At 46.1% G+C, this 12,654-nt stretch overlaps 1 protein-coding gene across 1 annotated transcript in view; it reads right to left on the reverse strand.

Moving 5' to 3' along the window:
- Positions 1-1,530: 1,530 nt before the first annotated feature.
- LOC146189148 (uncharacterized) overlaps positions 1,531-12,654 on the reverse strand; it is a 36,541-nt gene continuing 25,417 nt past the window's right edge. Inside the window, exons 5-7 of the mRNA XM_084605188.1 lie at positions 8,988-9,035; positions 7,636-7,686; positions 1,531-1,713 (exon numbers count right to left, since the gene is read on the reverse strand). Of these exons, the coding sequence (XP_084461314.1) occupies positions 1,531-1,713; positions 7,636-7,686; positions 8,988-9,035 (282 nt within the window). The remainder of the gene's footprint in view (positions 1,714-7,635; positions 7,687-8,987; positions 9,036-12,654) is intronic.

Genomic DNA, 12,654 nt, shown 5'->3' on the forward strand with positions numbered 1-12,654 from the left:
GCATGCGAGGAAATTGTGTATTCTTTCACGACGTGACCTGCAGCTGTATCGCACGGAAAAATTCAAGTCAAATCGTATTATCACACACACGCAGAGGCCGTCACACAACACTGGTGGGACGCTCGTGCAATTCAGCCTAAATCTGGCAGTGACTGCACCCTCTTCACAACTACTTTTATCACTCTACTGGTGGGTTCCTACAACTGGTCTTTTCGTTGATGAACGGTGGGATACTATGGAAGCGCAGTAAGCATATTGGTTGCAGCAGAAAAGGTCGGTCTCTCAATCATCACTATCCCATATGAAAGGAGAAGCCCTAGTTGGCGCCTCCTGTCAAGCATAACGTCAGGCAGCTCTAGTAAGCTGCCGGCCTGCTACCGTCATGCATGTGATTTTTCGTTCAGCGCCAACACCGACGCTCGAGTTTCGATGAACGGCGCCTTCAACGTATAGAGTTAAAAAGAGCATCCTGTCTTACGCAGTCGACTCGCGCGCGTCTTAAAGGACCTTACCTTTCAGAAGGCCGGCACCAGGTAATGTGAAGGTTTTTTGAAGAATACTCTGTAGTTGTGACATCCATAGGAACCTGTGGTGTGTCCTGGTTGCTTGCTTACTGGTTCTGGGAGAGCCGTTGCAATAGTCAGCCAATGGCTCCAATTTACGAATTTACATGGGTTGGACCGAATTCCTGCAACTGTTCAGGACGCCATACTGTAAGGCTACGTTTCTGTATGATAACACTGCTCAGAGGAAAGGACTTGAGGTGACGCGCGTCTTAGTTCCACAACACTGATAGTCGAGAGTTGTTAGTTTCAGCGGACCGTTAGGTGACAAGAGGTTATACTTGAAACCGTTACAGTCCGCAAGGTATTTCTCCTCCGTAATCTGCTGCGAGCATAGGTGACCAGTGGCGCTTTCTTCTCCCAGGAAAATGAACAAATTACGAGGGACTAGCGACTAAAGTGAAAGGCGAAAGTTATGTGCCGCATTCTGCTACGCAACTAGCACTAATTGATTAGACATCAAGTAGCCAATTGATCAATTACCCAATTAGTCACAGTTGGTCAATTAACTAATTACGTAATTAGCCATTAATTATATAGCCATAAATTGGTTATTGATTGCCATATGGCCATATAAAGCACGCATTCGCGCATACTGTGGTGGTGCTCTGTGATTGGTCGAGACCTCTATGACGTCATCCCGTCCCGGCCAATCAGAGCCGCCGCAAAAATGGGACACATTTTGTCCACAGCACCATGAGCCGTTAAAGGCTTTCGCCTTAATACCGAAAAATTGAAGTGGCATTATTAGGTTTTCCTTGTTTGGCTATAGATGTTTCGATTTCCCACCCTTCGCACGTAATGGCTTTACACGTCGGACCAGGGGCCCGCGCGCCGTTGATGACCCAACATGCATGGCTGTGAGATTCGCCTGTGCTAGATAAACTCCCCATTTAGTGGGAGGGGTGTGGGTCGTCTGAAGACGTGTTCCTCGAGAACAAAGCGAGTGTGCCCTCGCGCGTCGCCTCTAGAGGCGGGTGGGAAGAAAGTAAAGCTCGGAGGCGTGTGCGTAGCGGGTAAAGACGTTGTTGAAGAGCCCTTCGTCAGGAGCGGGCTCCGCCAGTCGGCGGCCCTTCCTGCGCTTCTTGTCGAACTCGTAGGGGTCTGTCTCCGCCGGAACGGTGCCCTCTAGGTTCTTCTCCACGCACATCTGTGACAGCCATCATCGTCGGAGGAAAGAGGCCAGGGGAGGGAGAAGAGGGGTGACAAATAACTGATTATAAAAAACGCCTATGACACGACAGCCAATGTTCTGTTTCTGTGGTATGGATTTTATTGCGATAGCAATACTGCGCCAAGTTTCGAGCCGTCGCGTATAGCTCACGGCCGGTCGTCACGGTTGACCTTGAACAGCCGCGAAGAAGAGGAGGGGGAGGAAGAAGAGAATGAGGAGGAAGAAGAACGCTCGGTCGCTGGCAGCTAATGCTTTCGTGTTCCACATTCGGTTCAGCATCAAATTAGAGGAGAACAACAACAGCATTGAACCCTTCTCATTTATATGTGGGCTGATAGCTTACGCTCTCGCGTCATGCTCTTAAAGGATGAGCTTAGGTGTCCCCAATAGTGTAGCACCTTACACTGATAGTGCAAGATAGGGGAATAGTGTGGCAGGCAAAAGAAGCTTCTGCCGTTGCTATCGCAATTCAACTAGGGTTAACCAGAGTTAAACCACAATTTTTTTTACCAGCTTATCTAACTCACTGCTTTGATCTTGTAACGTGATAAAAATGGAAATAGTTGCTCCGAAAAGATCGTTATCGGCATATTATAATGTATGCTGACCATGTATGCTGACAATGGGGAGATGGTGTGCAAGAAATCGAGGCCGCCACTTTCGCTCCAGAGTCGATCAGGATATAAGAGGCAGTCTAATTACTGCTTACGGTGCTGCCTGATAGTCTGAAATGCAGGCCATTAGCTGTACAGATGCAAAGCAAAAACAACGCATTTTACCTGTTATTACTGTGAATTAACCATTTTATAAATCATGCTTTAAGCTGTCGGGAATATTGTGGTCTACCTCTTGTGAGTCTGTGTAACAACTTCAAGCATCTTTGAAACGGGGTTCAAAAAGTATCTATCAAATGCTTGCATTGTGTAAAGCAAAAGCAACTGTTCGTGCATGTAGCTCATATCGGTTTTTCTTACCTTCGGTGGACGCGCTCTCAGCGCCCCTCTAATATATCGCCATAGCTGTATATATATAAAAAACGAACTATAGGCGTCACGTGACCACCATCGGTCGATTTCGCGAATGCGTGCGTCGACAGCGAATTTTATTGCGAAAGCAATACTGCTAGCACTTCGAGCCTTTGGCGTGTCGTGACGCCTCCATACATGACCTTTCACGTGACTGTGTGACGTCGCGCCAGACCGAGAGACGGGCCCCAGCTCGCGCCATCGGATAGTGGCGGTGAGTCCTTACAGGAGCCGCAGCGGTGACGTCACGCCATTTTCACGTGACCGTGTGACGTCACGCCAGACCGAGAGACGGGGCTCCCGGCCCCGATGGAATAACAAATAAAATGCTACGAAACCTAGACGACGCTTCCATAACGGCACTCACCAACTACATGCAAGAAGTATGGACTAGCGGTCGTCTTCCCCAGCAGTGGAAAACTGCAAACGTTGTGCTAATTCCAAAACCTGGCAAGCCCCCGAAATTGGAAAACCTCAGACCTATTTCTCTAACCTCATGCATTGGAAAGCTTATGGAACGCGTAATCCAAACAAGGCTAACTAATTTCATGGAGAAAAACGACCTGTGGCCGCATGAGATGGTCGGGTTCCGACCGGGCCTGTGCACACAGGATGTAATGCTCCGGTTACAACATGACATAATTGACCCGAAATCCAGAGACGCGAAGGTAATTCTAGCATTAGATCTAACAAAAGCATTTGACAACGTAAAACACCAGGCAATTCTCGCGGGACTACAGGAATTAGGAGTCGGCGAGAGGACATATAATTACGTAATGGATTTCCTGACAAACAGGAAGTTGAAACTAAAGTTTCAGGACCTAGAATCCCCCACTGTCCACCTGGGAAGTAAAGGAACTCCGCAAGGAACTCCTTTTTAACGTGGTGATGAGAGGCCTTCCTGCCGCTCTTAAAGTCATAAAAGACCTGAAGTTCAGCATTACGCAGACGACGTTAATCTCTGGATGAACAACGGCAGCGATGGCAGCATAGAGGAACGCCTACAGGCGGCGGCGGACACCATTGTGTCCTACGCGGCCGAAAGGGTCTTTCGTGCTCTCCGCAAAAATCCGAACTTTTCATGTATAATCCAAAATCAATGAGGTGCAAGGGCGACTTTAACGTAGAAATAAAGGTCGACGGCAAAACTGTACCAAGAGTCCAGCAAATCAGATCCACGGACTTTTTATTCAAGAGGACGGGTATAATGACGGAACGATAAAAAAACTACCTACGCGACGCAAGTAACAGGAATATTTAGGAGGATTGTATTCAAAGGCAGAGGCCTCAAAGAGAGAAGCCTCTTGAGACTGATGCAGGCGTACATAATAAGTCGAATATGCTATGCCACACCGTTCCTCAACATCAGGACCAATGAAAAAGATAAGATAGACGCACTCATCAGGCGCTGCGTCAAGAGGGCGCTGGGTCTACCCATCTCCTCTTCTACGGAACGCCTGATAGAAATGGGAGTGCATAATAGCTGGACGGAACTTGCTGAAGCGGTGAGAATCGCCCAACATGAAAGATTAAGTAGGTCGAGCACGGGTCTAACCATCTTAGAATGGGTGGGTCGAAAAATAGATAGGGGCACAGCCGACAAGGTTTCCCTGCCACCACAATGTCGCGAGAACATCATTGTCCGTCCTCTCCCCCGCAACATGCACCCAGAATACCACAAGGAGAGACGGGAGAAGAGAAAAGAAGCACTGCTTAAAAGTGCAAATGAATTCAGAGTAAAAGAAGTTGCCTACGTAGACGCTGCAAGCGGCCTATCAGGGGCGGCAGTCGCCGCTGTAGTCGATGATAACGGCGCACCAGTCGTCTCCGCCACCATCCGAAGTAGAAATTAGACACGGCTGAAGAGGTCGCAATAGCGCTCGCTTGCGTCGGAACGAAGGCTAGATTGATCTTTAGCGACAGTAAAACTGCTCTCTGGAATATCGGAAAAGGCAGGGTCTCACAAGAAGCCGCTGCAACTAAAATTGATCGCAAAATCACCCTAATTTGGGTCCCAGCACACACGTCCGTCCCCGGCAACGAGGCGGCCCATGATTTAGCCCGAGATCTCTACTTCCGGGCAAACGCGGAGCCGCCCGACTGCCAGGCGATGGACGAACGTTTGCAAACCTATAAAGAAATAATCGAAAATTATAGATTAGGAAGACGTCTGATGCCGCCACCGGATCCTAGCTTAAATAATAAAGAGGCCATAGCCTGGCGGCGATTACAAGCCGGAAATTTCCCGAGCCCTGTCTGGTTGTTTCACACCCAGATAGAGGAGAGAAAAAACGATAAATGTAATGCCTGCGAAGTGAGGGGGACCCTCGACCATATAATTTGGGAATGCCCTAAGTCTCCGGGCGCTAGGGACAACATTAAAAGTAGAGAAGCCTGGGTAACCCTGCTGCGAAGCGACGTCCCCGCTGACCAGCAGAAAGCCGTCCGCCTGGCGGCTGAGGCCGCGAATAACCAATGTATATTCCTTAGTCCTTAGTCGCGGAGGTTCCAGCCCCCGTTCCTCAGGCCTGCGTGCCAGGAGCGGGGAGTAGGGGGCCTCCTAAATCGGTGGAAATTAAAGTTTTAATCAATCAATCATAAATGGGGCTGTGGCTCGGCTCCTCGCAGTAGTCGGGGCGCAGCCTTACGGTATGTCGGATGATGCGTATAAGGCGTATAAGGCCCATTTAAATGTGCCAACAAGAAGTGAATTAAGTTACTAGAAGCAACCAACAGCAGCATCCGTACTTTCGCATTACTCCAGTGTAGATTCTGCAGTGCTCTAATTTTTTGTCTCGCATCCCAAAGGCTATGCTGCAAAGCAGTTCGCTTTAAAATGGCGTCAACCCGTATACTTCTCGCTGTAAACGTCACGAATTTGAGTCGAGTTTGGAGAGGGCTAGTAATAAATTAAAATTTCTCGGGTAATAAGCAGGGTTTTTATTGCCGGATAGAGCTCATGTCTGCGGTGACCGTCACGCACAATCCATCCGCTACAAAAAGAAAAATAGTCCGCTGATAAAGGTTTTCTGGTACCTGAACCTGATGCTACATCCGCCAGACAAATTTATAAGCTCTATAAATATGATGACTCCCGGCTTGCTCCAAAGTAAGACAATAAAAATAAAAATACTGATTTTGTTTGCTGCTGTGACTGGCCGACGTAGTCGTAGAAGCATAGCCCATAAATCCAACTCCTTATTTATTGCTTTAACAGACTATTGCTGACAAAACTGACGTTATAGGAACAGAGGACAACAACGTTATTATTTTTTCTCACTAAAAGTTGTGTCTCTGGCTCTTTGTGTATTTATCTTAGCGTTTCATTGTCCAGCATGAAAACATGCAGCTAGCCTCAGACTCAAAATTTGCGGTGCCCTTCCCTTTCTTCGTCCCTCACAGCCGACGTCGATTTGGCACGTTTAACCCCAAAAAACGAAGTCGAACCAAAAATGCATTACCGGCCGCAAAAATAGAGCCTAATGTTTCCCCGCTTCTTGGTTCAAACTCGCAACGCCTACACCGAGAAGGCCTATAGTTATACCACCGTTTTGAAGTGTATGGCAGTGTGCCACATGGGCGTTACGCTCCACGCTCCAAGTTCGGCGTGGTCTGTACCGATCCTTACTAGTGAAATTAGCCAGCGATTGCAACGTCCCCATTCCATTTTTATTTTTATATTTTCCAGCTTATATAAGAGCTCTTTGTTCTTTAAAATACAGTAGTCTAGGCTACAGTTACATCATCATCATCATCAGACGGACTGTACGTCCACTGCAGGGCGAAGACCTCTCCCATATTCCTCCAATTAACCCGGTCCTGTGCTAGCTGCATCCACTTGACCCCTGCGAAATTCTTAACCTCATCCACCCACCTAATGTTCTGCCTCCCCCTGCTACTGCTACAGTTATAGGCCCACATAAATTCGTCCTTAAGACTCCCCCCCATGGATTGGACGGACGGAGCTTTCTTGACTTTGCATTAATAATAATAATTGGTTCACAGGAAGGGAAAGGCGCAGTATCTGTCACACTTGTTCTGTGGACACCTGAACCGCGCCGTAAGGGAAGGGAGGAAGATGGAAGTGAAAGTGGAAAGGGAGAAAGAGGAGCCGTAGTGGAGGGTTGCGGAGTAATTTCGACCGCCTTAACTAGGAAGTCTGATCAAATTAGGTGTACACTTAAGCCTCGCTTTAAGGCTATGACTTGGTAGCGGTCCGTGACCTTCGGGGCGCTTCCGCGTTGACAAATCGACGCAGACGCGCAGTACCCACTCAGAAAGCCGCTTTCAAGTTTAGAACGCGTAGCCGCCATGTCTTTCTTGGCAATGACGTATCAGGACTCGATTAATTCCGCTGCGTGCCAAATTTTCCGACACGTTTTTCTATATTGTAGGACATGGCAATGGTGACGCCTTTTCGGTCGAACGAGCTGTATACGACATTGAATAATAACCCTACCGAAAAACCTATGAGAAAGCTATCAGACCAATAAACTCATACATAGTCTTTCATACCAAACTCATACTAAACTCGTGCGAATCTCATGCCATCTCAAACAAATATTCAACTTATGGGAATATATGAGTTTATGTGAGATCTGTATGAATTTGGTAGGAGAAAATGTGTATGAGGTTATTGTGAATTTGTGACTCATAGCTTTTTTTCACTATAGGGAACAATTGTGAAACCTCCATAGAGCCAACGTTTCCGGCCGCTCTGTACTGAGCCGCAGGTTAGCAGAATTATGTGCCGCCTGCGGTCATTCAGAAGAGTTGTCCAGAGCACGAACATGCACCTCCGCGGGAACGTGCCGTCATTTCACTCCAATATGGAGGCAGGGCCCCTTCTACGGTTCCTATACAGCATTCATACCTTGTATTTGGTTGTCCGCTTCTTGAATACGGGGTCCTGCGCATTCTGGCCCTGCAAAGACAACCCCGCGGAGTTTAAACTTGTACAAACTTTTTTTTTTTGCTTTTTTGTTTCACCCGATGACATGCAGGGATAGACCACATTCTTAACTTTATTAATGCATCAGCACTCGAACACCTATCAAGTACATCATGTCTCCTTCAGATTTTTTAATTTATTTAATTGAGCATTTCCATTATATATCTGACCCCTGCCACATCTTACAGTTTGTTCCTGAAAAGGCTTTTTTTTTTATTTGACCTTTTCATATTGAGCAATTTTTGAAAAGGGTATGTTCAAAACCCCCTTTCTTAAGTCGAGCCGACCTGTAACAGCCACATTTATAACGAACGCTCGCTTATTTCGAAAAAAAAAAAAAAAAAAAAAGGTGCCGACATCTTCGAAATCCCATAAGGCCCCAAGTATACCATGCACCAGATTCCTGCTGACCAGCCCTTCTACTACTGAACGCGGCGAACAACACCAGCCACTCGACATCAGCACCAGTCACGCCGCGCTCAAGTTGTCCTATCAGCGGCGCTCCAGGTTCGGTGGGGCATTTAGCGCGATCGTTCGATTTGAACGGTCGGAATAGGTGGATTTGAAATAGGATTTGAGAGAGTTAACTTGCAAGTATCGAACACATGCCGCATAAATGTTCAATTTAGAAATTAGAAGCCCTTTACCTTCTCTCAAACAAACGGGTATAGGGACAATGATTCTGCGTGTAATGACTAAATCTACGTTTAATTAAGCTAAGAGTGCGCAATGACGCTTTTAACTATATAAAAAAAGGCGGTGTCTTCTCTAATGCTACGACGTCTAAATTCGATATTTCGGAATCAAGGGAAACCAGAAATTTGTTCCAAGAGCTTGCGCAGGAAAGAGTAATGAAGAGACTGACGGACAGTTAACAGTTCTCTGTTGGCACTTACTCTTCTTTTCTCGCGCGGAATCTAGGAAGTGTGACAAACCAGCTGGCCCAACAGGTAAGTAGTATGCGCAGTTCGCGGCTCCCCTTATACTCGTGATTTTACAGTACCAACGCCTCAGTTCTAATAAGCCAGAAATTCGATTTAGGCTAGAATTCGAATTAGCGAGATTTCATTGCAATAAAGTTACGCCATCTTTCGGAACCGGTACGAAACCGCTCATGGGACCACGAAGGAGTGAAGTCAAGAGGCGTTGTATACATGGCTCCCACTTGACTGCTGCGTCACCAGGGGATTTTCGCGAAGTCGTATTTTCCCAGCGAATCTGAAATTTGTATGTCTGAACCTCTCCTGCTAGCCTTGATGTTCTGATATACTCACCGCAGTTTCGGCGACGGCGTCGACGCTGCAGGTTATGAAGATGCCCAACTGCGAACGAATGCACGTGCAAGAACCAATTACACAGAAACGCCATACGTATACAGTACAGGAATCATGTCCTCAGTATAAGCGAAGATGGCTTTGGGAATTGCATTAGAAATGTGACCGACTGAGTGAGCCAGGAAAGAAACAAGTAGGCGAAACAATATTTGCCTAAATACATGTAATTGTTTTGTTCACTGTTTTCTCCTTTAAAATAGTGCGTTAGAGGCTAGTACCTATATGCAAGAATCAGCTTGACAAGTTCTTTTTAGCTCCTCAAATAATTTGCAACTGAATGTCTTACCTCAAGTTATATAGGTTTCGGTTTCAACGGTCGAATGGTGGTTAATTATGAGGTTAAACCTGATCTCAGATTACATAAGGTTTTAAAGAACAGATGAAATCATGAATTTGCGGTGATTTTAATTCATTCTGGCATATATACGTATGCGTAGCCACAAGCCAGAGGAATCCAATAAACAGAGGAAAAGTTGGGAACCGCTTGCCTACAGCTGCAAACCGTCTTACGCACCACAAGTATATTTTTTATTTTGCAATTAAATAATTATTAAATAAGAAAATGCTAATTACTAAACATTCACTTTAGAAATTAAATGTGGTTATCAAAGTTGGAGAGCACCTTCAGAATGCTCTATTCCATTTATTTGCGGCAGAGTAAGCCTCGCGTGTTCTTTTTTTTCAAGCTCCAAAGAAGGCCCGCAAAATACAAAAACTGACTGGCTCTGTCCGGTTTACTCCAAGACCTTCTCTGCGGCCACGGAGCCGGAGAGCCGGCAAGGAGACCCTCCCCCTGGCTGCCTCGAGATCCAGGTCAGTGTAAATGTCCTCTCGCTCACTCACTCTTTGCCCGGGTCGCGTATTGCCATACCATATCCCATAGGCGCACTGGAACAGACGACGCTTTCAGCGAGTTAAACGGCGATTGTTGCTGAAAGATCTCTGTGAACGCAACCTAAAGGTAACATACACTCACTGTAAAGGGCGATTGTTGCTGAAAGATGTCAGTGAACGCAACCTAAAGGTAACATACACTCACTGAGGCATGAAATGATTGTGGGAAAGGTAATTGCTTAGTGTAACTGTTGTCATACCGATTGTTACTTAAAGGTGTCTGTAAACGCAACCTAAAGGTAACCTACGCTCACTGAAGGCAGATTATAATTCAGTGAAGACAATTGAAAAAAAAAAATATTAAAAAAAAAACAATAAAACACAGGAGTCGAACGCATGTTTAAGTGGCATCAGTGAAGAGATGCGTGGTGTTAATCCATTAAGCCACCAAAACGACGGGAACGGTGGGCTTTAAATATGTTTTTATTTGTTTAGACAATATATTCACTATTTGTCGCTTGGTGGCGCTGCTCAGAGGAATCACGCGCCAGAGCGTCGTCTGCTCGAGTGCTCCTACGGGATATGGTTTGCTAATAAGCGCCCGGGTCAGCCAGTCGGCGCACGTGACGGTGAAAGTTGCAGTGAGCTCGCAGCGCTTGCTGCAACCATCGCCAACATATCAGTCTATACCGCAGGAGCTGGATCATCGAGTCACAGCGGCAGCTAATTTTGTTCCTCAAACCACGACTGGGAGCACCACAACCGGGGCGCGCGAATGCTTTAGTCACGTGATAATTGTATTTCGCGGGCTTTCTTTGAACTTAAGAAGAAAAAAATATACACAGGAGGCTTTGTTTACCGCAAATAAATGAAATGTGTGTGTGTCATTTTGTCTGAGGTCATCATCATCATCATCATCAAATGAAATGTGGTTTTCTGGAGGTGCTCTCCAACTTTGCAAATCACATTTGTTTTCTAAACTCAGTATTTAGTAATTTAGAAAAATACCCTGATTACTAATTAGTTATTTCGAAATAAAGATTGCCTTTGGTGCACCAGATAGCTGGCAGCTGTATACAAGTGGTTTTTCTGGTCTACCACAAATGTTTTATTTCTAACCCTCGGCTAAAGTTAGCTTGGACACCCTGTATATACGCTCATCTTTTTTTTTCTTTTTTTCTGGATCGAGCACAGTTATCACTACCAGCTTATGGTAATTGTGCGCATCGTGTTGACGAGGCAGCGTTAAGGCTGCCCTTCAGCGGCGTCGTCGGCGGGTACAGAAAATGTGGATTAGCCGAAAAAGATGAAGAAAAACAGAGGCAGGAGTGATAGGCATAGAGAGAAAGGAGAGGAGGAGTGAGGAGGAGAGTAATCAGTGATTAAGCGTGTAGCGAAGTGTGTACGCGAACAGAGACTGCGAGGGAAGCTGCAGACAGGAGCCTCAATTAATGCTGCCACGCCGTGCCCTTAAAGGTGCAACCGGAGTCCCCTCATTTTTTTTCTTTTTTTTTAATCTACAAATCGAATTAATAGGCGTCCAAAGCTCTCCCGCGCTTCGCTTAACGAATGAGGGTTCGCGTGTATCGTCGGGGACCATAGAGTTTCTTACTCTTACCTAGAGGGAAAGCTGTGCTGCCGTTTATGGGAGTTTACATGGAGTTTCCAGATGGCCAGTTCAGCCACCATGGGCGCTCAAAGCATCATGGGCCGGAGAGCTACCGAGTGCAGAACTACAACTTTTGGCCAAAACTAATGCAAAGATAAACGTTGTTCTACCGTAAATAACGTCCTAAGAATAAATATTGGGACTATAAATTGTAAAAAGAGAGAGAAACAGCATATCAGTGTGATATTTATCCAATACAAGCGATGGCTCTTTCTTCTGTTGGCTTAGTTTTGAGCAGCATAAATACCAATATTTCGCACTTAATAGGCAAACTTTGAAATAAAAAAAAACGTTACAAAAATATTTATGGTTGTGCAATCACTTAAAAAGTTTTTAGTGGCATTTCGGGAAACAAAAACCATTTATTGGCGACGTCTGCTTTTGCGCCTTCGCTACTATGGCTTTCGCGGTCTATGTGCGCACCTTGAGATGATGATGATGATGATGACGACGACGAAAAAGGAACGTTATAGTAACGCCACTCCACGCACCCGAGAAAAACCGACTGTCCCGCAACAAGTAGCACACCGGCCCATGATTCTTCATGGGCCGCTCATGGTGGCTGAAGTGCAGCGCCCTCAGCTTTCCCTCTATAGGTAGTGGTGTAAGCAGTGTAAGGAACTCTATGTAGGGGACAGCACGGGCTGATCGACCTACAGACGCCGCGAAACCCCACAACGTAATGTGGTAGATGACGACTGAATGCTAAAAGGACGTGCGAGATAATGCAAACAACAATTCAGGGTTAGTAATTAAACGACGGCAGTAAAATGCATTGCATGTGAATCCTGGCCCACAAAGGGAGCTACTAACCAGAGCCATTGATAACACTATCGCGTCATACCGTTGAACATAGAGTTAATACAAAGTCTTTGTATTAACTCTATGCCGTTGAAGGCGGAGCTTATAGACGTCCCTCAAACTTTTATCGCTGAATGCATCGGACATTGATCAAGGAGTTAAAAAAAATGTGTTCTTTGTGTGTGTGCACGCGCGCATGTGTATTTGTGTGTTAGCGTGTATGTGCACTTGTATATGTATGCACTGCTTGTATCTGCGTGCACACGCCGTGTGTATATGTGCGTGTATGTGTTTGTGTGTGTC

Source organism: Amblyomma maculatum, chromosome 5 (genome assembly GCF_055883805.1).
Source record: "Amblyomma maculatum isolate TAMU_Amacu chromosome 5, ASM5588380v1, whole genome shotgun sequence".
In the NCBI taxonomy this organism is placed as follows: domain Eukaryota; kingdom Metazoa; phylum Arthropoda; class Arachnida; order Ixodida; family Ixodidae; genus Amblyomma; species Amblyomma maculatum.